Here is a 27,099-nt window from a genome sequence, read left to right on the forward strand (position 1 = left end):
TGGATTGGAGAGTTGCAATTGACATTGAGATTGGAGAGTTGTAATTGACATTTGAAATTGGATTGAAATTGGATTGAAAATTGACATTGACATTGATATTGACATTGGACATTGACATTGACATTGACATTGGTATTGACATTGGATATTGACATTGGTATTGACATTGGATATTGACATTGGATATTGACATTGACATTGGCATTGACATTGGATATTGACATTGGATATTGACATTGAAATTGGAATTGAAATTGGAGATTGGAAATTGCTTCGAATTTGACAGTTGACATGATTGGAAATTGAAAGTTGGGATTGCATCGAATTTGACAGTTGGAATTGAAATTGAAAATTGGAATTGAAATTGAGTTTGACAGTTACAAATTGGATTGGATTTGACAGTTGAGGGTTGGATATGCAACATGTATGTATGATATAGCAAGATCATTGGATGTATGAGCACAGAAGATGCATGATTATGCATGTATGAATGCTTGAAATGCATGATTGATTGGCAGTTTGACAAGGAAGTTTCACAGAGATAGACAAAACATTGGAAGATTGGGCACGTAGTGGCTCGTGCTGAAACATATTCATAGGGGGAAAACCTCTTTGGAGAGACCGTCGTTGAGAGACGTATCGAATCCATGGCTGAGGGCAATAAAACTTGTAAAGGAGGACCCTTGGAAGGTTCTTGGATACAGGTCGCCGTTGCTAGGCGTGTCAGTGCTGGGTAAACATTGGATGTTCGCATCTGTGGTCAATGCTTTTATATTCTTTCCATTTTTCATTTTCAAACCCCACTTTTGCCTGAATCGCCCTTTCGGGTTTTCGATTCACCGGGGAATAAGATTCTTTTCATTGCCCCATTTTTGCCTGAATTGCCTTCATAGGTTGTCAATCAGCGGGGTGCTCATTTTTGCCTAAGCCGCCCTTTCGGGTTTTCAACTTAGCGAGCTTTTCATTTTCATTTTTTTCAATTTTTCATTTTCATTCTGTTTTTTCATTCTTGCCATTGACCACAGATCATCCCGGGGAGTAACCTGCTTGTAACATGTATTGAAAAAGACATTGACATTCATTCATTCATGCATGTTTCATTGGAATGTACCTTGTTGCTCAGGTTTGCTTTTCAAAATAGACAGAAAAAGATTTTCCAATTTCAAAAATGTTTGTTTCGGACAGTGTCATTATCAAATGGAAAGAAAATGTTTTGTATATAGCATTGAAAGTAGAAAGAAAAATAGAGTTTCAAACAAAAACACAGGCTCAAATTGATGTAGAAGAGTGAAAATTAGCCAAAGGCATAACTCCACGGATTTACAAAGCTTGGAAAATGGTAATTTTATTGGTTGGTGATACATTGAACACGATGACCGCTACATTTCATAGAAATTTTGAATTCACAAGTACAGAAGCCTCTGATGAAGACGATCATTGACAGTTGCAGATGCCCCAAGGGGTGATGGTGATTTGCCAGATATAGTTACTTGTCTTTTATTGTCAACCTCATTTTTGCATGAACCGCCCTTTCGGGTTTTCGGCTCATCGAGGCGCTCATTCTTGCCTGAGTTGCGTACAATCTCAGCGAGCTCTTTCATATTCATTTTTTTTTGTCCCTAACTTTTGCCTGGATCGCCCTTTCGGGTTTTCGATCCACCGGGAAGCGCATTTTTGCCTAGGCCGCCCTTTCGGGTTTTCGACCTACCACGCTGTTCTTTTCTTTTTAGACAAAGTATTTCTTGACTATATCGGCATTGACAGGATTTGGGAGTTCAACACCATCCATGTGTGTAAGAATCAAGGCACCGCCAGAGAAAGCCTTCTTGACAACATAAGGACCTTCATAGTTAGGTGTCCACTTGCCCCTTGGGTCGGGTTGCTGGCTTATCCTTCTTTTCAATACAAGTTCGCCTTCCTTGAATTCTCGAGGTCGGACTTTCTTGTCAAAAGCATTCTTCATTCGCACTTGATACAACTGTCCATGAGCCATGGCATCCATACGTTTCTCTTCAATTAGATTCAATTGATCATACCGACTTTGACACCATTCAGCCTCAGTTAACTTTGCTTCCATGATCACTCGGAGAGATGGAATCTCCACTTCCAGAGGGAGAACTGCTTCCATACCATACACAAGAGAGAAAGGAGTTGCCCCGGTTGAACTGCGCACTGTAGTACGGTAACCATGCAAGGCAAACGGTAGCATTTCATGCCAGTCTTTGTAAGTAGTGACCATCTTCTGATCAATCTTCTTGATGTTCTTGTTAGCGGCCTCAACTGCACCATTCATCTGAGGTCTATAGGGAGAAGAGTTGTGATGTTCAATTTTGAATTCTTCACATAAAGCTTGCATCATGCTATTGTTCAGATTGGAACCGTTGTCAGGGATGATCTTGTTGGGAACACTATATCGACAGATGATGTTATTCTTGATAAACTTGACAACCATTTGCTTGGTCACGTTTGCATAGGAAGCAGCTTCAACCCACTTGGTGAAATAGTCAATGGCCACTAAAATGAAACGATGTCCATTGGAAGCTTTTGGTTCAATTCTTCCGATCATGTCAATGCCCCACATAGAGAAAGGCCACGGGGAAGATATAACATTGAGGGCATGTGGAGGCACATGAATCTTGTCAGCATAAAATTGACACTTGTGGCATCTCTTAGCATGTCTGTGGCAGTCACGCTCCATAGTTATCCAGTAATAGCCGGCTCTTAACAGTTTTCTTGACATGGTGTGGCCCGAAGCATGGGTCCCAAAAGTACCATCATGTACATCATGCATCAATTTCTCAGCTTCTTGTTTATCAACACATCCAAACAAGACCATGTCATAGTTCCTATTGTATAGGATTTCTCCGTTCAGAAGGAATTTGCTAGCCCATCTTCTCAATGTTTTTTTATCCCTGTTGGAAGCACCAGGTGGATATTCATGATTCTTCAAGAACTGTTTGATATTATAATACCAAGGTTTTCTATCATTCACACTTTCATCAGCTTGATCTGGCATATTTTCAATAGTAAACACATGAGCGGGTCTATCAAGACGCTGCACTTTGATCACGGGCACGTCATTCCAATGGTTCACACGAAACATGGAAGACAAAGTAGCAAGAGCATCAGCCATCTGATTTTCATCCCGAGGGATATGGTGCAACTCAACCTTGGTAAAGTATGTCAACAGACATCTGGCATAGTCACGGTAAGGGATCAGCTTCTCATGATGAGTCTCCCATTCACCCTTTATCTGGTTAATAACAAGTGCAGAATCTCCATAGATGTCCAGGTGTTTGATTCTCAGGTCAAGAGCCTCTTCAATGCCCAAGATGCATGCTTCATATTCAGCTATATTGTTCGTGCATTCGAAAGTTATTCGAGCGGTGAAAGGAATGTGGTGCCCCTGCGGAGTTACAATGATGGCCCCAATTCCTTTACCATAAGCATTAACAGCACCATCAAACACCAATCCCCACTTGCTATTGGGATCCGGTCCTTCATTGATCAGTGGTTCTTCACAGTCTTTTGCTTTCAGATACATAATCTCTTCATCAGGGAAATCAAATTTAATCGGCTGGTAATCATCAAGAGGCTGACAAGCAAGATGCTCAGCAAGGACACTTCCTTTGATTGCTTTCTGAGCTTTGTACACAATATCATATTCAGACAACAACATTTGCCAACGTGCGATCTTTCCAGTAACAGCAGGCTTTTCAAAGATGTACTTGATTGGATCCATTCGGGATATCAACCAAGTTGTATGATTCACCATATAATGACGCAGGCGTTTGGCAGCCCAAGCTAAAGCACAACAAGTCTTTTCAAGCATCGTATACCGAGTCTCACAGTCGGTGAATTTCTTGCTCAGATAGTAAATAGCGTGCTCTTTCTTACCAGTCTCATCTTGTTGACCGAGAACACAACCCACTGAATCATCTAACACTGACAAATACATAATCAAAGGCCTTCCTTCCACTGGTGGGACAAGGATAGGTGGCTCTAACAGGTATTCTTTAATGCTATCAAAAGCTTTCTGGCATTCGTCATTCCATACAACAGGCTGATTCTTTCTGAGCAATTTGAAAATTGGACCACAAGTAGTAGTCATGTGAGATATGAATCTTGAAATATAATTCAGACGTCCGAGGAAACCTCTGACTTGCTTTTCAGTTTGAGGGGCCGGCATCTCTCTGATGGCTCGGACTTTGTCAGGATCAACTTCAATGCCTCTCTGGCTGACAATGAAGCCTAGCAACTTTCCGGATCTTACACCAAATGTGCACTTGTTAGGATTCAGCCGCAGCTTGTACTTTCTCAATCTTTCAAACATCTTTTTCAAATACACAACATGCTGTTCTTCATCACTTGACTTCACAATCATATCATCGACATATACCTCAATCTCTTTGTGAATCATATCGTGAAACAGAGTGGTCATACCCCTTTGATAGGTAGCACCCGCATTTATCAAGCCAAACGGCATCACTTTATAACAGAACGTTCCCCATGGAGTGATGAAGGACGTCTTTTCTCTGTCTTCAGGAGACATTCGTATCTGATTATAACCAGAGAAGCCATCCATGAAAGAGAACACTTTGGATTGAGCAGTACTATCAACGAGCACATCGATATGAGGCAATGGGAAGTTGTCTTTTGGACTGGCTTTATTCAAATCTCTGTAATCAACGCACATTCGAACTTTCCCATCTTTCTTTGGTACTGGCACGATGTTGGCAATCCACTCAGGATATTCAGCTGTCATGAGGAAACCCGCATCAATTTGCTTTTCTACCTCAGCCTTGATCTTAAGAGCCATGTCTCGGCGAGACCTTCTCAATTTCTGCTTGACAGGAGGACATTCAGGTCTTGTCGGTATCCGATGTTCCACAATCTTGGGATCTAGACCCGGCATATCTTCATAGGACCATGCAAAGACATCTGGATAATCATGGAGGAGCTGAATAACCTTCCTTTTCACTTCTGGCTCTAGTGCAGCACCGATCTTAATCTCTCGCTTGTTCTCTTCAGTACCCAGGTTGATAAACTCAATTTCTTCCTGGTGAGGCTGAATGGCTCTTCTTTCTTGCTCAAGCAGTCGAGTGATCTCATACGGTATCTCTTCATCATCATCCTCATCTTCAGCTTCATATACAGGGAATTCAAAATTTGGAGGAACCATAGGGTCACTGTGTTCAACGGGTTTATTATGGTTCAATCTGCATAATATGATTGGGATGATTTTAGAAAAAGTTTTCCATGCGGATTTTTGAAATTAATAAGAAAAATACAGATGTTTTGGTTTTTTCTGGCATTACCATTATTTCCAAGAAAAAGGCACTAAAAAGTAAAAAACAAAGAGTCGTGAGAAAGACGACAATTTTTATTGATAACGGCAATGCCGAAACAAACAGCCCTTACAATGATATCACTTTCGCCTTGGGCAGAGCGAAAGGATTGTTATTTTGAAAACAAGAAAACATGAGCAACAAGACACATTACATGGAAGCATGCATGACTAAGGGAACATCAATGGCCTCCCAATTTCTCACAGTGCCTCCTGGTACAACAAATGTAGGCACATGACCTCTTTCAGCAGCATCTTCAGCAATAGCATTGATGAACCCAGCACTGTAGAAGGTTCCCTTTGAAACACCAGAAGTTGGAGAGAATCCAAGGCCCTCTTTACGCTTGTTTTCCAAGATCTGAATCACTTTGCCCCAGCCAGCAGCTTGCCCTGCTTGAACAGCCTTCTGGGCGTCTTTCAGCGAAGCCATACTAGTACTAGCCCTTCGGGGTTCTGCATCCTCAACGGTCAAACCTTGAAACGACGTCCCTTCAGCGGACCCTGCTTCAACACAAGAGAAAGATGATACTTGGCTAACCAGAAATGCTTCTTCACCATGTACGGTGACGATCTTACCGTTCCTCATGAACTTGAGCTTCTGATGCAAAGTAGAAGTGACTGCTCCAGCGTCATGAATCCACGGTCTTTCGAGGAGACAGCTGTAAGAAGCGTTGATGTCCATGACTTGGAATGTGATTTGAAATGTCTCAGGACCAATGGTGATTGGCAAGTCTACCTCCCCGAGAACATCCTTGCGGGACCCGTCAAAAGCTTTAACCAGGTAGCTGCTACCCCTCAGAGAAATTCCATGATGGCTCAATTGCCTCAGTGTGGATTCAGGCATTACGTTCAGAGACGATCCAGTGTCCACCAACACATTGGATATCATATCAGACTTGCAGTGCACCGAAATATGCAGAGCCAAGTTGTGGTGTTTCCCTGCTTCGGGGAGTTCGTCGTCACCAAACCCCAAGTTGTTGCAGGCAGTAATATTACTCACTATCCCATCAAACTGATCCACAGAGACTTCGTGATCAACGTAAGCTTGCTCAAGTATCTTCATCAACACCTTCCTGTGAGCTTCTGAGCTCATGAGCAGAGACAAGATGGATATCTTTGATGGGGTTTGTAGCAGCTGGTCAACAATCTTATAGTCACTTTTCTTGATAAGCCTCAGGATTTCGTCCAGGTTGGACTCTTCAATAGATTGGCCTGCTGGGCCGGTGTTCTTGTCAACCGGAGGAGCAACCGGTGGAGTTATTGTGGCAATAGGTGTGACCACCTTCTTTTGAAACAAGGGTGGACGGACCTTCCCGCTTCGCAGAGTTGTGACTTCACCGGCAACATTGTCAACTGTAGCTGGGGATATCAGAGGTACCTCCACTCCATTCTCAATCATGGTTGCATTGTACTTGTAAGGAATTGCTTTTGTAGAAGTATATGATACCGGACCAGGTAACCTGATCACCAAAGGCTCAACATTTCTAGTCTGAGATGCAGTTTCAACGGGGGAATCATGGAACACTGGCACAATCACACATACATCACTGACGATCAAGTATTTGTCATCCATCAGACCCTGGATATCATCTTGCACAACACAACAGCCCATAGGATTCCGAAGACATTCTGAACAAGAAGTATGATCATGTTTGAACAGAGAAGCCTGGCAAAGCTTGACATGTAATGGTACCAGAGGGGTGACAACACTGCGGACATCCAACAGGGGATCCTTTTGAGGAACGGGAACCCTTTCAAAGGCCTCAACCATGTTAACAGCAGCATGGTTTGGAAGCGGGTTGTCAAGAACATGAGGAACACTGTTCTCAAAAGTCAACCGTCCCTTTTCTATCAGGTCTTTCACAATATATTTCAGAGCAAAGCAACCTTCAACATCGTGGCCTTGAGCACCCTGATGGAATTCACATGTTAGGTCCTGACGGAACCTGGGAGGCAATGGATTAGGCGGAGGCTTGCCTGGTCTGGTGACGCAGTGTCCCTTAGCAAGTAGGGTTGGGAGCAGCTCACCATACCGCATTGGTATTGGTGGAAAAGAAGGTTTGGGTCGGGGACCCTGTTGTTGCTGCCGTTGCTGCTGAGCAGGAGGCTGTTGTTGTACTTGCTGAGGGATGGCATTGACGGGCATTGGTGGTTGACCCGGTGGCAGAGGATATTGCTGGTAGAATGGTGGGAAGAAGGGATGTTGAGAGTACTGCATGTAGTGATAGGGCAAGGGTAATTGTGTAGCAGCTGCGGATGGGTTACCAGATACCATCCCTACGTCAGATTCTTTCCTCTTATGGTGACCATTACCATACTTCTTTGGCGCATTGGTTGAGGTTTCACCTTTCTCAAGGACAATAATACCATCTCGGACAGCCTCCTCCAGACGAGTTCCCATTGTAACCATATCAGAGAAGTTGTTTGGAGCAGAGACTATCATTCTCTCCTTATATTCCTTCTTCAGAGTCTTCAGGAATGTCTGTGTTAATTCTTCCTCATCGAGTCGGGGAGAGACACGGGCAGCTGCCCCTCTCCACCTCTGAGCATATTCACGGAAGGTTTCATCTGATTTCTGAGATAGGGCTTTAAGAGAGTCCCTGTTTGGCCTCAGACGGGTGTTGAACTCATATTGACCTTCAAAAGCAGCAGCGAGTTCCTCAAAGGTATGGATGTTGTCTTTGCTCAAACTAGTGTACCAATCTGCTGCATCATCTGTCAAGCTACTCTGGAAGCAATGGATCATCAGTGCATCATTATCTGCGTAATTAGCCATCTTTCGGACATACCGGATGACATGGTTGTGTGGGCAAGAAGTCCCATTGTATTTGTCAAATTCTGGCTCTTTGAATTTCTTAGGAACCTCAAATCGGGATACCAGGCATAGATCACGAGCTTTAGCAGGAGCACCATTGTTTCCTCGGCTAGCCTTGACCTCACGGAGTTCTCCAGCCAACTCCCTCAACTGTCTCTTCATAGTTTCCATTGCGGGATTTTGTCCGCGCGGAGTGTCAACATCAATCACCTGTTGCACAGTGTGTACAATAGGGTCGGTAACAACAGTAGTTACTTGAGGCATAGCAGTGGTTACAGGAATCTGTCCTTGACCAGCAAAACCAGAGACACCAGCAGCAGTATTAGGAGAGTAGTAAGCTGAGAGTCCATAAGGACGGCCGTTGGGCATAACAAAACGAGCATCAGTAGCCACAGTAGACAGTGGGATAGAGGGAATCACCTCAGCAGTAACTGGAACAGAAGTGGCTGGTTGTTCCTGTGCAGCCATCATAGCGGACATAGCGTCATGAGCCTTAGCCAAGTCTTCTTTCATAGCAGCCAATTCGGCACGGAGCTGAGCATTTTCTTCTTCAAAATTAGCCATCATCCTTCTCTTGTGAAATCTTGTCTGATGAATTCTATCTGGTTGGTAGACTTTGCGAACACGAGCCACTTTTTAGACTGCGGCGGACAAAACCAGGAGGCAATGAGCACGAGAGAAGTTTTTTGTGACCAATGAATGCATATGATGCATGAAATGTGTTAATGCGTATGCAAAAAGACTCTTTTTTGTGTTATCGAAGGGTTTTAGACAAATTAGAAACTTGTAAACATTACTAAACATAAACGAGAAACAAACAACCAACATGTAATTCTACCAGATGAAACAAATGGAAATAACAACAGGAAAAAGAAACTCTCAAGCATAGGAAGTGGAAGCGTCATCCTCAGACTCAGACTCATAGCTGCAGTATCGTGCATAGAAGTCACGGGCACCCCTAGCCCTCTTAGAGTCTCTCATAAGCAACATATCCTTCTCTTCAATCTCTCTCCTAGCCTTAGCTAACTCTTTCTTCAGTGTCAAGACCTCATGAGTCTGCTGCTCATCCTTTCCATCCAAAGTCATGATCAAATTCTCAGCCGCATAGTATCTAGCCCTCCACTGATGCTTCTCCCGACTCTCCATAGCTAGATGCTCCTGATACATCTCCTGGGTAGGTGGGAGTAGAGGCAAAGGCATGGTGGGAACAGATGCGGACACATATCTCATAGAGGGGTAAGGCATACCAATCTCCTCAGCTTGGTTTATCACCCACTGCGTATAGGCCTCGTGAGCAATACCGGACCTTACACCCATATGCTTCACCTCTTTCTTCCGAAGCTTGGACCAAGCTTCCATGAAATCCTCTCTTATGCCGGTGGGAGCATTGGAGTAGTGAAAGAAGTAAGGAGCTGTAGCAAGATTGATAGGCTTATCTTTCATCGGGAAACCAAATTGTCGCAAAGCGAGCTCCGGGTTATAGTTGATTCCACCCCGGGTACCAAGAAGAGGTACATTAAGAAACTTTCCGCCGCCAAAGATAATTTCCTTAACCCTAGAAGCGGGAGTGAGCCAAACCACTTCATTAGGAGTGAGAGCCATAATCCTCTGTGAAATAGACCAATTCCTCGGATTGTCGTGGAAAGACTGCGGAAGGTGCGAAATAAACCACCTATAGAGGAGAGGCACACAACAAAGAATGTATCCACGACCTTTGTCGGAACGATCGTGAATAGCATGGTATGTGTCAGCTAGCAAAGTAGGAACCGGATTCTTGGAGTGGAAGATCATAATAGCATTCATGTCCACGAAGCCATCAAGATTCGGAAAGAGAATAAGCCCATAGATGAGAAGTGCCAGAATAGCCTCAAGAGTGTCCTGACAAGTGGTATTGAGGTTGGCTTTCCCAAGAAGATACTCTGAAGTGAACCCTCGGATGCGTGCCTTAGTGATAAGATTCTTGGAGACATCGGTGGTCTTGAGATAGAGATCCTTAGCAATAACCAATGGAGTAGGAGGATTTTCAGGTCCTGAGAAAGGTACCCCCTTAGCAATAGACAGATCCATCAAGGAAGAATAAGCCTCTAGAGTAGGCACCAACTGAAAGTCTGGGAAAGTAAAGCACCGATACTTCGGATCATAGAATTGCACTAGAGTGTGCACAAGCTTCTCATCCACATTAGTATGAAGAATAGGAAGTAAAGCCCCGTAACGACGTCGGAAACCAGTCGGATCCTCAACCTTGAGTGCCAAATCTCTCAAACTAGCCAAATCCACTTCCTTGAACTTGTAGGACTTAGTCATCTTCATCCCTACAATGTTTACAAATTCAACTTGTCTAAGCCCTTCGATAACAATGCATGGAAAAAAGGTTTATGCATGTATGCATGTATGCATGAATGCATGATTATGTTCAAGTTCGGAGAAAACATGGTGGGTTGAAGTTCAAAGTCGAGGAGTCATGGGTGGACACGGTGTCCGGTGAATCTAGGGCTTTAGGATAATAGTAACCGGGTTCTAGAAAAGGTTCCCAAGTTGCAACCTCTTCGACGTATCTCATGGTGTCACGAGACCACACTCGCTCCATGATTATACGTGGAAGGTCTAACTTGAGTGTAGTATCGCGTGACGACTAAAACTCGAGACAACACTCGGTTTAGCCTCCGCACTACATCCTAGAAAAATGGCCATGGATGGGTTTGGTTATCTACGATCCATAGCGTCATAGAACAATTAGAAGTAAAGTGCCTAAACGCGACAACACGCGCCGACAACATTACCCCCAAAATGCCTCAGCTATGTGGGATTGATCGCATAATCCAAAACACGAGGCAACCCCCGGAATGAATTGTCGATTATATCCCTCCTAAATCCTAAGTTCACTCAGCCCGGGTGCAGGACTTTTGATATTCTCACCCCACACGTTTGCAAGAAATTAAACATTTATTCACATAGGAAAGCATGTAAAAGAAGCAAGTAAAAATACAAGCGCAAGCGTGGAAATAAAGACTAGGCGTAACTCTCGAATCTCCCCAGTGAAGTCGCCAGCTGTTTTATCTTGGTTTTCGGGTGTCAAACATTGATTACGTTTGAACCTTTTTAACCGGTGATATCTTATTTTTTCTTGGGAAGGGAAAAAGTAAGCAAAACCCTTGAGAATCGAGGTCCGGGAGTTGTTTTCGCTACGGGAAGGTGTTAGGCACCCATAACGACTATAGTATCCTATAGGAACCGTCTTTAATTTCTACGCGCGCGCTTTATTTTTAAATGCTATTTTGAAAATGATATTTACACCTAAGGTTTACTAAATGAAGAATTGGAGGGAGAAGAATGTGTTTGAATTTTTATTTTAGTTGAATTGAAGGAATTTTGTTCCTTGCCTACGTACCCGTTTAAGGGATCAAATCCACCGTAGTTCTCTTCCAAAAATGTTTTTGTTTTTGTTGGTTGATTTTAAGTTTGAAAATTGGGATTTGAAGAATAGAAAGAGGCCTCGAGGGCATGAGATTGGGAAACTGTGAGGTTGAATTAGTCATTTGCAAAATGTGGTCCAAGTTTGATTATTTTCATTGAAATTTGATTAAGAAAATGAAAAAGAAAATACAATGGGATTTTGGATCCCAAGGTTTATTTGGAAAATGGTTTGAGTGAAGTTTGTTCATATTTTTTTGGAAAATTGATTTTTTTCTAAGTATAAAGCCTAAACATTCATCTAAACATACAATCCTAAACATACATCTAAACATGCATATTCTAGCTATATCTAAAGTGATGTGTGTGCATGTGTCGGTGCTTGTGTCGGTGTACATCATTAGAGTCCATTGTCCTTTACATCATGCCCTAGATACATTCTATGGCCTCTTTGCCAAGAAATTAAAATGACATGAAAGTAAAATATTACAAGAACTCCTAATTATTACATTCTAATTTTGCATGAAATTGAAACTTAAAGTGCAAGAAATTAAAGTGAAGAAAGGGATGAGATATGGAATGCAATGGGAATGCTTATGGAGAATATGAGACATGAAAGGAAATGGTTAGTAACACATGACAATATCAAAGGAAATGAAGCAAGAGAAATATTAGAATATAAAGGATAGAAAATAAACCAAAATAAAGGCAAAAAGAGTGCAAACATGACTAAAATTTGTTCATAGAATGCAAGAACCACATGACCTATAATTCTCATATTTCAAAGTGATGTTTTAAGATTTAGAATGCAATTTTAATACAAGAATTAAGGCAACATGATGATCTAAACATTTATGGAGCAAACCTAGACATTTTTTGCATTTATTCATTCATAAAGGCAACTTGTGAAACAAGTAATCAATTAAAAAATCACACACATGCAGCAAAACAGTAGCAAAGTATCCACACAATCAATTGACACACACCATCAACATATCAAGAATTTGGAATAGAATTTAAACCATTTTCCATGAGAATTTTCACATAAAAACAAGAATTAAAGCAAGAAAGTACAATAATATTTTTTATCAACATTTTCAGTAAACAAAATGCTCACAAACATCACAAGAATTATCAAGAATATACACAAAAAATTGTAAAAAGTTTCAAGTGATTTTGAGCATATACAGAGGTGTAGAAAGTAAAAAAAATGTAGGAAATAGCAAAGAGGAAAGAAAAACGAAGCCTGCAAGGATGCCAAGCCCAATCCCAAACCCATGGATGTATCTGGATCATCCAAGAGCCTTAGAGGCGTTGGATTGATCCAGGTTTTCCAAGACCTAGATCTAACGGCTGGAACGAAAGGGAACCGAACCAGAAACAAACCGGACCGGTTCAACACCTTTATATAAGGTATGAGACCGGTCCAGTCTCATTTTCAACACACCTCTCTCTCTCTTCTATCGTTCTCTCCTCTCTCTAGTCTCACCGGTTGTCTTCTCCGGCGGACTTGACCACCGCCGGCGAGGGAAACCTAATCTCTTCAGACCTACATGAATCTAAACCCTAAACTATACTATCTCTTGCGCTGGTTATGGATTTGAACTCAGTTTTGCAAAACGAACGGTGAAACCTTGTAGATCTAGGTTTAAAACTACGGTATCAACATTTTTGGAACATCTGGAAACGAAACCCTAATTTACACTTATTTTTTCATGCTGATTTCGAATTTATGCTTGGATTTGCAAAATAAACGGTGGATCTTTGTGGATTCATGCTTTAGGGTTTCGGTTTCAGTTTCTTTTTGAATCTTTTCCAATCTTTTCGAACGAACAAGTCTCAGGACTTGTTGATCTACTTGATTCACCGTTTATTTTGTTCGTAAGCCTTCGATGAAGAAAAGAAAGAAGAAACGAGGAGGTTTACGAGTTTACCTGTTTGAAATTGGAGATTCGAACCGAAGAAAAAGATGTGAGAAAGATGTTTTAGCTTCTTCTTTGTCTCTGATGCGTTCTTGAATCAACTTCGAAAATAAATCGAAGTTTTGCGTCTTCTCACCCTTCGTCTTTTCGAATTTTTCTGGTATTTGATTCTCTCGTTTCTGCTTTGATCCTCTTCTTCTTCTCCTCCACGAAACCCTTCGTGATCGCAAAGAATTCGTCTCCGATGAGTTCTTGCTTGAATTGCGAAGGTGTGAATTCAGTGATGAAGATTCTTGATGAATCTCTGAGAATTCATGTTAATTCGAATTGTCACTGATGAGTTTTGCTGTGTAATTGTTGAATTTGAGCTTCGTGTGGTGAAATTGATAGGAATTGGTGATGAATCAGTGTGAATTTGTGTTTGTTACGGTGGTTTCAATGACGGAAAAAGTTTGTTAGGGTTTTGGTATGGTGGCGCGTGGGCGCGTGGAAAGGGAGGATTGGGACTGTGTTTGTTGATGAGTTGGCCGAAAGTGAATGGTTTCTCTCTGTAATTGTGTTGCTGACGCAGCCTTATATAGGCTGACATGTGTAATGACTGGACCAATGCAAAAACGCCACCTGGACTTGGACCATTGGGAACTCGACACCTGTGCTTGGACTTAAAGCTTCGGCTTTGCTGGATTTGAGACTTAAGGCCCTTTTTGCAATTTTGGAAAACCTGAAGGACTATTCTGCAAACTAAGAAAACTAAAGGGACAAAACTGAGAAAGTGGAAAAGAGGACTTAATTGCAAATAAAAAAGACTTAAAAAGAAAATTGAAATAAGAAGGACTATTATGCAAAAAAATGCGAAATTAAAGGCCTAAAAAGAAAATTAAAAGGGACTTGAATGAAATTTTGGACACTTGGGACTAAAAATAAAATTGGAATAAAAAATGGTAACTTGACTAAACGTAAAGTGAAACGAATAAAATTGACAAAACGGACTAAAACGAACCAATGGCCTAAATGAGGTACTTTAAAGTAACCTCTCTCTGCCGAAATTTCGTGTGAAATGACCAAAATGCCCCTGGGGCTAAAACGACCGATAATGACTCAGATGCAAACTTTAAAATGGATTTTTTTTACAAGAAATTGAAGCAAAGACTCATACAAGCAAAATTAAAAGACTCAGAGACAATTTTTTTAAGATTTGAACAGAGCTTTTACACTTGAAATGACTAAAATGCCCCTAGGGGCAAAACTGACTCAAAATGACTTCAAAGGCAATTTTTAAAATGGGTTTTGACATAGAATGAAATGGAGACTTATTCAAACTACTTGACAGGACTCAAACAACACTTTAAAAGACTGGAAGAAATTTTGACATGGGAAATGACTAAAATACCCTTGCATGTAAATTTTGCAAATAACTTTGAAATAGAATGCAGAGGAAGATGCAATTGATCAGAGACAGTTCAAATGGCTTAAAATGCAAGAAAGGAAAGATTGATTAGTATTTTTAGGTCCAAAATTAGGGTATAACACAAGTTATCTAAGGAAAAGCTATCAATTGTTGTACTTTTACCATTTATGATTTACATGCCTGATTCTACCCAATTTGTGCAGGAAATGACAAGCAAGGACCAAGAAAGAAGCTTATGAGCCAAAGCCAAATCGCTTGAAGCGACCGCAGCTCGCTTAAGCGAGCAAGTTCCAGAGAGCAGCTCTTTAGTACGTGTATGCCACGCTTCCTGCTCGCTTCCTGAATATCAGCCATTCGCTTAAAGCGACTACAGCTCGCTTAAGCTAATACAACGTCGAGAGCAAAAGAAAATTCGCTCCTTGTACGCTTCTGGCTCGCTTATGAAGAAATGCCAATTCGCTTAAAGCAAATTCAGCTCTCTTTAAGCGACCAAGTTTCAGAGAGCACAAGAATGGCTCGCTTCTGACACGCTTTAAGCGAGGTTCATCAATCTCAGTGGATAAGGTCCACATGACAGGCTTCTAATGGCCAACAGATGATTTCTTGGCCATTCGCTTAAAGCGACTTCAACTCGCTTAAGCGAATGTGCTCGAATTTTGCCCATATAAATAGTTTTCTCTTCTCTTTCCTGAGGATCTTTGTACTGTTTTATTCATATTTTCTGGTTTTTAGAGAGAGAGAGAGTAGGGCATTTCTAGAGAGAGAAACACAAAGCAAGGGTGTTAGGAGTAGATTCTTCCCAAGATTTGTTGAGACATCATGAATCTTAGCATGAAATCTTCATCTTTCTTCCATCTTTTGCAAAGCTTTCATAGACATATGTAGTTACATCTACCCTTGTGGGTTTTGAGATATTCAAACAAGCTATTTTGTAATCTTTGATAATTTAATATAAGGTTCTAGCTTATTTATTCAATATTGTTATTATTCTTGTTTTTAATGCTTTATTTAAGATTTGAAATGTTATTGAAAAATACTTTTGAATCTAGGGTTAGAATAATAATCTATCAAAGTTTTTATTCTAAACATAGAGTTTAAGTTTTGATAATCACTTTGTAATCAAGAACTTAATGCTATTGGATCGTTTAATAGATTGGGAAATCGTCAATTAAATGTTACAATTGAACTCATGAAGTTATTTAGACATAAATAACGATTGAAATCATGACATTATTTAGACATGAATAATATTGTTGAGTAATTGTGATAATATCGTTTAAAGAGATAGAATCCGTTATTTGATTGTTAGATTGCAGTTGTTACGCTTGGTTGATTAACTCTAACCCCAAGCGAAATGGCCTTCTCTCGTCTCTATTTATTTGTATGTCAAATAGTTAAAATAGTTTTAAACAAACAAACTTTTATACCCAAACACTTAAGATGATAATTGTCGTTGAAAAGCATATGATATACGCTAGTCCCTGTGGAAACGATCCTAATATACTCACGTGTAAATTTGTAAAAATCTTACATCAGTCACAGAAATCATCAAATTGGGCTTTGAATAATCACGCAAATGCAATTGGAGTCGCACAGACATTTATATGAGTCTCTTCATTTATATGTTGTTCAACATCTAACTTTCCTTTCCATATCATATTTTGACTCACACTTCAAATACCATAAATCTGCAATTAAAACGGATTACAAAATACTAAATACACAATCCAAACACGTACTGATTATAAAAGAAAACTTGTTGAAATGAATTGGTAATCATATTTTATCACAAACATCGATCGATATTATTGGGGACATAATATTGTCAAAACAACAAGTATCCATAACGAACCTATAAATGATAGCAATAAATCAATACATCCCCATCTATAACAATGTTTCTCCAAAATACTAACCAAAATAGGAGAATGGGCAGGGCACTAAATAAAATTCAAACATATAAGATATAAAAAATAAAAATAAATCCAACATCCATGAAAACAACATCACATTGAATGAAATCTAATTCTTCATCACGCAAATTGGTACCCAAAAACAACAATTTCTTACTGCAGCATGCACTCTGCTAGTCTTTGACCCTTTCCAAGCTGAAAAAAAAATATATAAATACTGAATTAAAATAAAAAATGTAATGTCGAGCGACATACAAAATAAATAAAGATAAGAACTATGCGATTAGTGTACAGTTTCTAACACACTTCTATTTTTTGAAATTCATACATATCTCACCAAATTTGATGGAAGTAGAATCCACATAATTTGGTGGGACCTGTGATTTCAACCGATAGAAGAATATTGTCATCGCTCTTTGGAAAGACAACCTTAACTAATGGAGTCAATCAAACAACTTTGGTGAAAGTTAAAATATCTTACCTTAATTGTTGAGGACTGGAAAGACATTCTGAAGGACATTAACACAAAAGGACATGCAAAAAACAAATGTGTTAATTCTAGTTCAAAATTCAAGTTTAAGACAAACAAAAAATTTGAACAAATATTTCAGCAATTTAAATCATCAAGATTATACCTTCTTTTTTGGATTGTCGACAACTTCATTGTCATCGTCATCATCATCCAAGTCGTTGTTGTCATCTTCCTCCTCCTTTTCCACCTCCACCTCTTCCTCCTCCTCTTCCTCATCATCATCATCTTCCTCTTCCTCCTCCTCATCGTCATCTAGATCTCCAAACTCTCCATCAGAAGCCTCCCCAGTATACCATGATATAGCATTGGGAATGATTTTGTCTCTTATGGTGGACCTAAACAAGCATCAAAATTCATTCAAGTAGAGAATCAAAGTTGCAAAAAGTAAAAGGGTGTCATGAGTCAAGTACAGTTATGTTAAAAAATCATAGTATTTAGCTTACCCAATGTCATAGTCCTGCTCCATCTCATTCTGAAGTTCTTCAGCCTGTTTAAAAAATAATATAAAATTGTTCAAGAAAAATAGTATTTCATATTTGTATTTATCAACTAGTTTTTATAGTCTTTCATACCACTTCTTCGTCAACATCCATGTCATCTTTGGGAATCTCTGGCAGGTTGAAAAAATTGAAGAAACTATCACATTTTTCAATTTCGATCGCTGGTTTTGCAGTGTTTGAATCCTTCTTCTGGGTCAAAGATTTGCACGGAAGCCATTCAATTTTGGTCCTGTTAAAAAATGCAGCAAGCAAACCATACTCGTGATCCTAAACAATGCAAAATAGATCGTTGATCGCACAATAGCATCAGGTTAAAATAACCAACTTATCCAATAGCCTTCTCCAATATAGGCTCGTCTTCGTCAACCATATGATAGGTTTTGGTCAGGACCGTGTTTGAAAGATACAGATTTGAATCGAAAAAGAACTCAAGTTTGAATCCTTGCGGTTCTGTGATCCTAGCATACTTGATGTCTTTGAGATACTTTAGAGCATCTTCATCACGCTCCCTTCACTACATAATTAACGATTGAACACTTTATTCAATTACCTCATCAGCTATCTCGTCATTATTTTGCAAAGCAATGAGCCAAAAATAAGGCACTCCCTTCACTACATAATTCACAAGAAAATTGTTAAGGTGGAGAATCAAAATATAAAAGTGAGGTCAATTTCTAGTTAATATACCTTCAGGCTCATCTATATCAGCTGGAGTTTCAATTGCTGCACCTTGCACTTCAGCAAGACCATTCACAATTTCATAGCGCTGCATATTCGTTTATAAATAGGTTTAGTGATCAATATACTACATTTGAGTGCTCCCATACAAATCAGATTCAATAATTTTAAACGTGAATAATTGAACAATTAAGGACAAGAATCCTCAAGATACCTTAGTGTACAATATGCTTGATACAATAATTGGTATTTGGCTTCAAGAGCAAAAATAGGTTAATACAAGTTCTCTTTGCCTTCAATTTATCATGTTCTCTTTGTAAGGTCAAAATACAAGTTGAGAAGCTGCTAGGAAACTCAAATCATAAGAAAAATTTACAGATTCATTTTTTTAAAAGCAAAAATAAATTAATAATGGACGGTTAGGTTCAAACTATGAAAGAAGAAAAAAAGAAAATAACCCTAAAATGGTCTCAATAGTTCCAAATAATAAAAATACATCGTGTGAATATGATAAATGGTACACATCTAGCGATAAACTATTCAATAAAGCATAACACAACACAGAAAAAAGTCTTAGCAAAATAAAGAGAAGCTTTAAAAAAACTATTTAGGATATCTTTTAGAACCTCAAGACGCTTCTCGACAACTAGAGACACAAATAGATACCGAACAACATTACAGCGTTGTTGAGTTAAGGCCTGAATCAATTTCAATTCCTAAAAAAAATTGACATTCAAAATCAAGAATCAATTAAAATATAAAAGAAAACAATAAAGCATGAAACTAACAAAAAATATGGGTAAAAATGTAAGGATCTATAATTGAAGCAACAAGAGAAACTCAAATTGAGCAACTAAATTCAACTACAAAATCCAAAATAATAAATCAAACTAGTCATCAAAACAAAATTGTTTATGATCTGTCCGGTGATGATGGATGAGAGGCAACAGTGGCGGAAAGTGCACCGGTACGGTGGCGACGAGTCTTCGCGGTGGGACGAAAGGTGTCTGCAAGCACGTTAGCACTGCAACGCTCAAGTCAGTAATGGAACTGAGAAAGAGAGTGTAGAAAGTGTTGTAAACATACCTTGAGGGTGAAGCAATATCACCCTTATATAGGCGCATGTTGCGAATAACCGTCTTCGGGTTTTGCGGTGTGTGATTAGGCACGGTTAGCGGACACATGTAGGGTGATCCTCGCGCGGAGGAGTGTTTGTATGTGAAGCGGTGTATTAAATTTGGTGTGTTCCTTCAGGCGCGGAGCCTTAAGGTGGTGTATGTTAGGCCACGTGTCGGCGTGGGATTGATCTTCTGACCAGTCCAAAACAGTTTATAATTGAAAGAAAAAGAGAAAATTAAATTGAATAATTGAGCAACTAAAACTATTCATCAACCAAAAACACGAGGTAACAAAAACCCAAAATGTAGAAATTGATAATCAAATTAAGGTTTCGATTAAAACAAAACAGTTAAATATAAAACATGAAACTTTTCAAAAATATTTAAGAGAACTAAAACAAAATGGCTTATAATGAAGCACTAAGAGAAAATCAAGTTGAGTAATCGAGCAACTAATTAAGACCAATGATCAAAACAAAAACCTAGAGAAAAATTATAAACAAGTTGGCTTATAATTGAAGATGTCGTTTTTAGTAGATACTCAGAAGAAAAACGTTTGAACTTTCGTGGTTTCTATACTGTGATTTTAGAGAAAATGGAAAAAGTTATTTCTGTGGCAATTGTAAGGATTTATGGTCAAGAGGTTGCTAAGATAGTTTTCACAGCCACCAAGATAGAACATCGAAGACAAGGAATGTGTCGTTTGTTGATGGGTGTGTTTGAGAATCGGTTGACTGGCTTAAGAGTTGGGAGCTTCGTTTTGCTTTCCTTTAGAGATATTATAGACACAAGGACAAATACTATTCATTTTGCGATGATGACGGATGAAGACAAGCGTAAATTTATTGATTATACTTTCATTGAATTTCAGGACATTATCATGTGCCTTAAGCCACTTAAGGCACTTTTTTGTTAAATGGCTTAAGGCACATGATAGTGTCCTGAAATTCAATGAAAGTATAATCAATAAATTTACGCTTGCCTTCATTCGTCATCATAGCAAAATGAAATGCATTTGTCCATGTGTCTATAGCATCTTTAGAGGAATGCAAAACCAAGCTCCCAACTCCTAAGCCAGTCAACCGATTCTCAAGCACACCCATCAACAAACGACACATTTCTTGTCTTCAATGTTCTTTCTTGGTGGCCGTGAAAACTATCTCAGCAACCTCTTGACCATAAATCCTTACGGTTGCCACCGAAATCACTTTATCCATTTTCTCTAAAATTAAAGTATAGAAACCACTAAAGTTTAAACTTTTTTTTTCTGAGTATCAACAATAAAGCATTATCGATAGCAATAAAGCATGAAACTTTACATAAAAAATTGAAAACAAAACAAAAGACAAAACGGTCTTTAATTGAAGCAAAATGTAAAGAACAAATTGAGTACTTAAAGAAGAGACATTCAAACCTTGAGAATATCAACATGGTCAGTACTACTCCCTTTATTGAGAAATTCATTGAGAATGAGAAACAAAAAACAAAAATTTAGTTGGGAAAACATTGCATAATAAAAAATATAAAAACATGAGACATAGAGATTGTTGAAATAGAGAGAGAAACATTCTTACAAAATTTGAAACCTCCCATAGAGAAAACACTATTGTTGGCCATTGTTCAGAAATGAAGAAAGGAACAAGGAAACAAGAAGCAATGAACAAGAGAATGTGGGGAGAGAGGGTTTTGAAGTAAACGGCTGTGTCTCTAATCCTCTTTGTGTCACCGTCCTTTTAAACACAAAAAAAAGCTTGTTTTCTCCCTCCTTTTTCCATTTTTAATTTATTAATTTAAAATTATTATTTTTCTATAATATTATTTTCTTTTTGAGGAATTTCTTTCAATATTAATATTATTTTCTTTTTGAGGATTTTCTGTCAACATTAATATTATTATTAGGACCACTTCCTTTTTTTAAAAAAAAATATCTTCCAGTAAAAAAAACATTTATTTTTTACTTTCTCATATTAAAGTTGTACTTATTTATAAAGCAATAATACAAAAACATCGAGCAAAAGTTATGACATCCTAAATAAGTTGATCCCCATAACCAACTTTCTCATTTGACTCTAAAAAAAATATTAATAAAGAAAATAAAAAAAATACAAACTTGGGGGACTAGGCCATGACAACACATAAGGTGATCAAAACACTCTTAATCACTGAAAATCTTACCAAGGATGTTGGAGATATAGATTACAAGTTATTTATACAACTATCTACTAGGACTAATAAGAAATTCCAAAAGATAAAACCTCAATGAAGGGAAAAAGAGTGCAGAGTTTAAAATAGTAGAAACCAACGTCAAAATATATACAAAGATAAACTTAAGGTATTACGATGAAATCATCCTTAACATAATCTAACATGATCAATTTGGCATAAACTTGTCTCGATGCATATGCTACTGATTGTGCCTTCACAATTTTCATCTAAAGTACATTTGGAGACGCGAGAAATTGCCCCAAAACATTGTTTCAAACGCACTATACATTAAATTTAAAGAGTGCATGTCGTTTGATTATGAAAAATGAGTTTTTACCTTCTTATAAAGTAAAAATTTAGTTTTACCTTTGTATAGACAAATATTTCTATATCCAATTTATAGTAATGTTTTAAAAATTTTATACAACTCTATTAATATCAGTATCATCATTGACCCGTTACTTAGTACACACATCCGGTTTGGTAGATAAAAATTAAATTTACTGTAAAGGCTAATAGATGATAAATGCTATATCTAGTGTATGATAAATTTTAGGATCATGATAAAACTAGATGTATTATATATGTAAGTATAAAAATAGGTGTAATTGTCGACCTGATATATTTTACATGCAAATGAATGTTATAAATGGAAATGCAAATTATTGTGATAGTTATACGACGATAATTTTCATGTCTTCGTTTAGAACTTCAACTAGATTTGGCTTGAACTCGCGTGCACACAAAAGCTATTATTTGTGGCTTTTCAACTTTCCCATTCAAAGTGCATTTAAACGTTGTTTCGCGATAAAGTGCATTTAAACGTCGATTCGTAGATGGAAGCTAATTATTGTGATTTGTGACAGTTAAACGATGTTGACTAGTAGGTGCGTATTACACAAACAAAAAAAAAAAAATACTAGGCTTTATTTTATTTATTTAGTTTTTTAAATTCTATTATTTGTAATCAATATGTGTGTATATAGATATTCTATAAAAATATATCGATTCGGGATTCATTGAAATTATGTGTCAAACTTAGAATAGACACCTCTACCTCTAATGATCTTGTATAGAATATGGATCTTACAAATCGGAACATTGAATCAAGTTGTATTATCTTGATATACCTATACTTTTTTTGTTTTTTAATAATCTTGATAATTTTTTTTGACAAATATAATCTTGATAACTATACATATAAACTTTTAAAAGGGTTCAATTCGAATAATGACAAACAAAAATGATATCAAATACAAATTTTTTCCCCAATTTTAATAATAACATGTCCCCTAAATCTATGGATGTTGTTTTAAGAGGATTGATTTTGTCATTTAAGAATAAATTAACGGTACATTTTGTTGTTCATTTGTTTTCTATTCCTCAATAATTTATTAGAAATATTTTTTCATCTACTGATAATATTGTGGAGCTCTTGACCAAAAAAAATATTGAGGAGCTTAATCTCCTAACTCGGAATAAATAATAATATATTGTTTAATGAATTAACTTTATAGTTTCTAGAAATCAATAAAACTTATGTCATTTTATCCACATTGTGTTTATGGTAGATTCTTTATCTTCTTAATCTTTTTTTATTTCTTTTTAAAATCATACAATATCACCTTTAATTTATTAAAATTATTACTATATTTACAAATTAATATCAGACAATTTGGTGAATAAGGTAAAATATTGAAATCACGTGCCTTTTTTTAGTATAATATTTTTTATTTTTTATAGTATAATTAATGGCATACAGAATAAAATCAGATACTGAATTTAAAGAATTTCCAATTTTTACATTTTTCTTTGGATACACGTTGCAGTTTTATATTTAAATTTAAATGATATAATAGTTTAACAATTAACACTATTACTTTTTAATTCCTTTTATTCATATTTTGTTAGGTGGTAGCTGGCCTTTTCATCTTCTTTATGAAATATGCTGATTAAAAATTAAAAAATAATACCTCAAAAGAATTTTTTTATCGATTCTTAGAAGAATTATTCATGAAAGAACAAATTAACTTTCTAATTTCATGAAAACAAAAGATATCCTAAAAATAAAAATAAAAATCATTTAAAAAAATAATATTAAACAGAATAAAAATACATGGATTGTCCCCGTATATAGGGGCTGAAGTTCGAACTTCTGATTTCTAACTTATTCATTTGCGAATTTCTAACTATTAGACTACTTGATAAAAAAGAATACAAAACATGGACCTACTTGACGAAAGAATTTAATTTAGAAACTAAGAAATTTACTATTGTCTTGTTCAGATGGAATTCAGGTCGTCAAACCTACTAATCCCAATCTAAAGATACGATATAGAATCAGGCATATACAAATTAAATCGGACTTTATGTCATAAACCGAATAAAAAACTTTATTAATGGAAACCAAAAAAATAAGAAGGCCGGGGTTCATCGTTGAACCTTGATCAAAGAGGTTTGGTTGCACATGGCAACATACATCATTACAAAATAATATAAAAACATACCCTTGAGAGAACAAGAGGAGGATGAAGATCCTCTACTTTGAACCTTGCCTTGTATCTCTAGATTTCTCAATGAATAAAAGAGTGTGCAAGAATCTCTATTTATAGTACATCATTACTTAGGGGTTAAGAGAGTAAAACTAGAGGTTTTCCATTAAAAATTAGCTTAAAAACCAAGAAATCAGCACTCCCTGGCTGTGCTCATGCGCAGGGCACATGGAGTGAGGTGCATGAGGCATAATAAATGTTGCCTTATGCGCATGGGCACATGGGTAGCCCATCCTGTGTGAATTCTGTAGTTTTTGTCCCTTTTAGAGCGCTCTTCCGTCTTGCAAAGCCTTGGAGCTTGAAATAAATTTTCTTCACTTTGTATTGTCTTCAAATAACTTCTCAGAACCATTGATCTTCAATCTTCATATCCTCGATCCTTCATGTGATGTCATGTTTTTCCAATTTATATTATTTCTAACTAAGAGGACTCAAAACACCTATGGATTTGCATGATTTAGGATAAATCTGAATTACAATGACTCAAATGAAAACAATACAAAAATTTCCTCAAACCATTAACAAATCCTCTATATGACTTCTAATTTGTCTTTAAATGCACAGAAAAAAACTAAAAACATTGACTAAAATATCATATGATGTTCCATCATCACAACTCCAAACTTAAATCGTTGTTTGTCCTCAATCAACAAAATATTAAGAAGTTAGATGTTACATGAATTTAAAAATTGGAACATACCCTATCGGAGATGGTGCTCAGATTTTTACTCTTCTCACTCCCATACTTAACTAGCTTACCACTTCCACGCAAGCGGGACAGACTAAGAGAAGATACTCTTACTTTCAACCACTTACGATTCCAAGATACACATATGTACCTCCTAAATCCAGTTGGGCTGGTCAAGGCGTTTGCCACACTCCAGTCGTCATGTGATTGTACCTTGTTATGAGATTGAAGAAGTTCTAAGCAAACATTCAAGATACATATTACCACACACACATATAGAGGTCTTTTCAAGACTATGACTCGGCTTAGGTTAAGGTGGGATATATTTGGGAAAGTAGGCAAACACAATTTTTGGAGGTAGTTTCCTAAGGTTTCCCTATTTTAAATACTTCCTTCCAACTTGTAGCTTTGATTCACAATGTCATAGCCAATGTTTATGAGGTATTGACTTTTATACCAAACAATAAAAATGGGTATTAGTAGAACTACTTATTCTCATTTTATTTTGGAAGAGACCAACTTTTGTTGGCTCTTGTGTTTTCTATATTTTTTGTGTGTAGACCATCATTTTGACGTTTCATCTACATTTTTCTTTTTCTCTTTTTTTTCTTATCAAAACCAAGTTCTACTGGTATCCCACCCCAAGCTTAAGATATTGCTAATTCCAAAGAGAAACCCTAAACTTGATTTAAAATCGTGACAAGTATTTCACTGATTTATCAAACTCCAAAAGAAATCAAACAAATGTATCATTAGGGTTCAAAATTTGTGACATGATTCAAGTCAAAAAAGTAACAAAGAAAGAATTAATGTATGGAAGCTCAAAATGGTTTCACAAAGGATATAACAATAATAATTCAGGGTGGCCTAAAAAAGGCTCAAGGTACCAAAACAAGTGCCTCGTGTGTATGATATTAAATGATAATTTGTAGAGAACGATCAAAATTTCGACCAAAAATAACAATGCACATGGAACACACATATGGAAAGAATTATAGCAGAAAGTGGAATATATATTTGGCTCAAAATCTCACCGATTGTGCTATACAAAAATGTAATGGTGAATATTTATAAGTATCTTCTGCAACAAGCCCCAATAGTTATCGAGCACTTGAACTTCAGAAGTAAACTAGCCTTCTGTTGTTAATGGTTGGAATAATTCTCCAAGACTAAAACAATTTTTTTTTTAAATTCATGTAAAAACAATGTGCCTAGTCGTGAGTTAGTAAACAATAAAAGTAAAAAAATTGTTAAATGGAATGACTATGGAAAATAAATTATTGAAATTTAAATGACTGAAGAGATAAATTTATGGGTTGCCTCCCATTCAGTGTGTGTTTAGCATCGTGAGCGTGACTGATTTGTCTAAGGTGAGCTTGGGAGCATCGAACCTTTAGGCTCCATGTCTTCTTCTTTCCTCATCTTCCTCATCTTTTTCATTTGTCCACTCTTCTTCATATGAGTGTTCCACTTCAGGTTTTGACCAATCAGATGGGCTATCTATAATTGCCTTGAATGTTTCCTAGTTATCATCAAATTCCATAGCCAAGTTGTATGCATTAAATGGTGCAGTTATCTTGTAGCATTGATAATAACCATTGGACTTTATGAACACTTCCTTTTGCTCCAAGTTTACCATAGTTTAAGTAGACGCCATTGATGATCTTCTTATAATCAGCAGGTATTCTTGATCATAGTTGTCCTTTACGACAATAATATCGATCTCAAACTCAAATAATTCAATGTTCATCATCATGTCTGAAATTCTAGCGCACTTGTTTTAATATGTTCTGTAAGATGTTTTAACGTTTGCAATGTTCCGTTCAATGTTCCAACATCAAGAAATAAGCAGAAATAAAAACAATAAAAATAAATGACAGGAAAGTAAAGAACACAATGGGTTTGTTGACCCAGTTCGGTGACAAACACACCTACATCTGGGGGCTACCAAGCCAGGACGGAAATCCACTAGTGTAGTCCTTATTCAATAGTTCTCAGCAAACTTCTCGT

The 27,099-nt window shown here is 37.4% G+C and overlaps 1 protein-coding gene across 3 annotated transcripts; it reads right to left on the minus strand.

Moving 5' to 3' along the window:
• Nucleotides 1-16,694: 16,694 nt before the first annotated feature.
• LOC146945887 (uncharacterized) lies at nt 16,695-19,845 on the minus strand. Of its 3 annotated transcripts, XM_085744171.1 has the most exons (8): nt 18,741-19,845; nt 18,536-18,614; nt 18,174-18,460; nt 17,921-18,077; nt 17,792-17,835; nt 17,452-17,683; nt 17,298-17,325; nt 16,695-17,011 (listed from the first exon to the last, which is right to left on the minus strand). In XM_085744171.1, the coding sequence occupies exons 4-7, from the start codon at nt 17,939-17,941 to the stop codon at nt 17,299-17,301; spliced, it is 324 nt and encodes a 107-aa protein (XP_085600297.1). In that variant the 5' UTR covers nt 17,942-18,077; nt 18,174-18,460; nt 18,536-18,614; nt 18,741-19,845; the 3' UTR covers nt 16,695-17,011; nt 17,298. The 3 variants fall into 3 exon arrangements, with proteins under 3 accessions (XP_085600297.1, XP_085600298.1, XP_085600299.1); XM_085744172.1 differs by having other exon boundaries at nt 17,921-18,460; XM_085744173.1 differs by lacking the exons at nt 18,536-18,614; nt 18,741-19,845 and having other exon boundaries at nt 18,174-18,502.
• Between the last annotated feature and the right edge of the window lie 7,254 nt (nt 19,846-27,099).

This window comes from Medicago sativa, chromosome 2 (assembly GCF_051527215.1).
Source record: "Medicago sativa cultivar Bolivia chromosome 2, Bolivia_mono, whole genome shotgun sequence".
NCBI classification, from domain to species: Eukaryota; Viridiplantae; Streptophyta; class Magnoliopsida; order Fabales; family Fabaceae; genus Medicago; species Medicago sativa.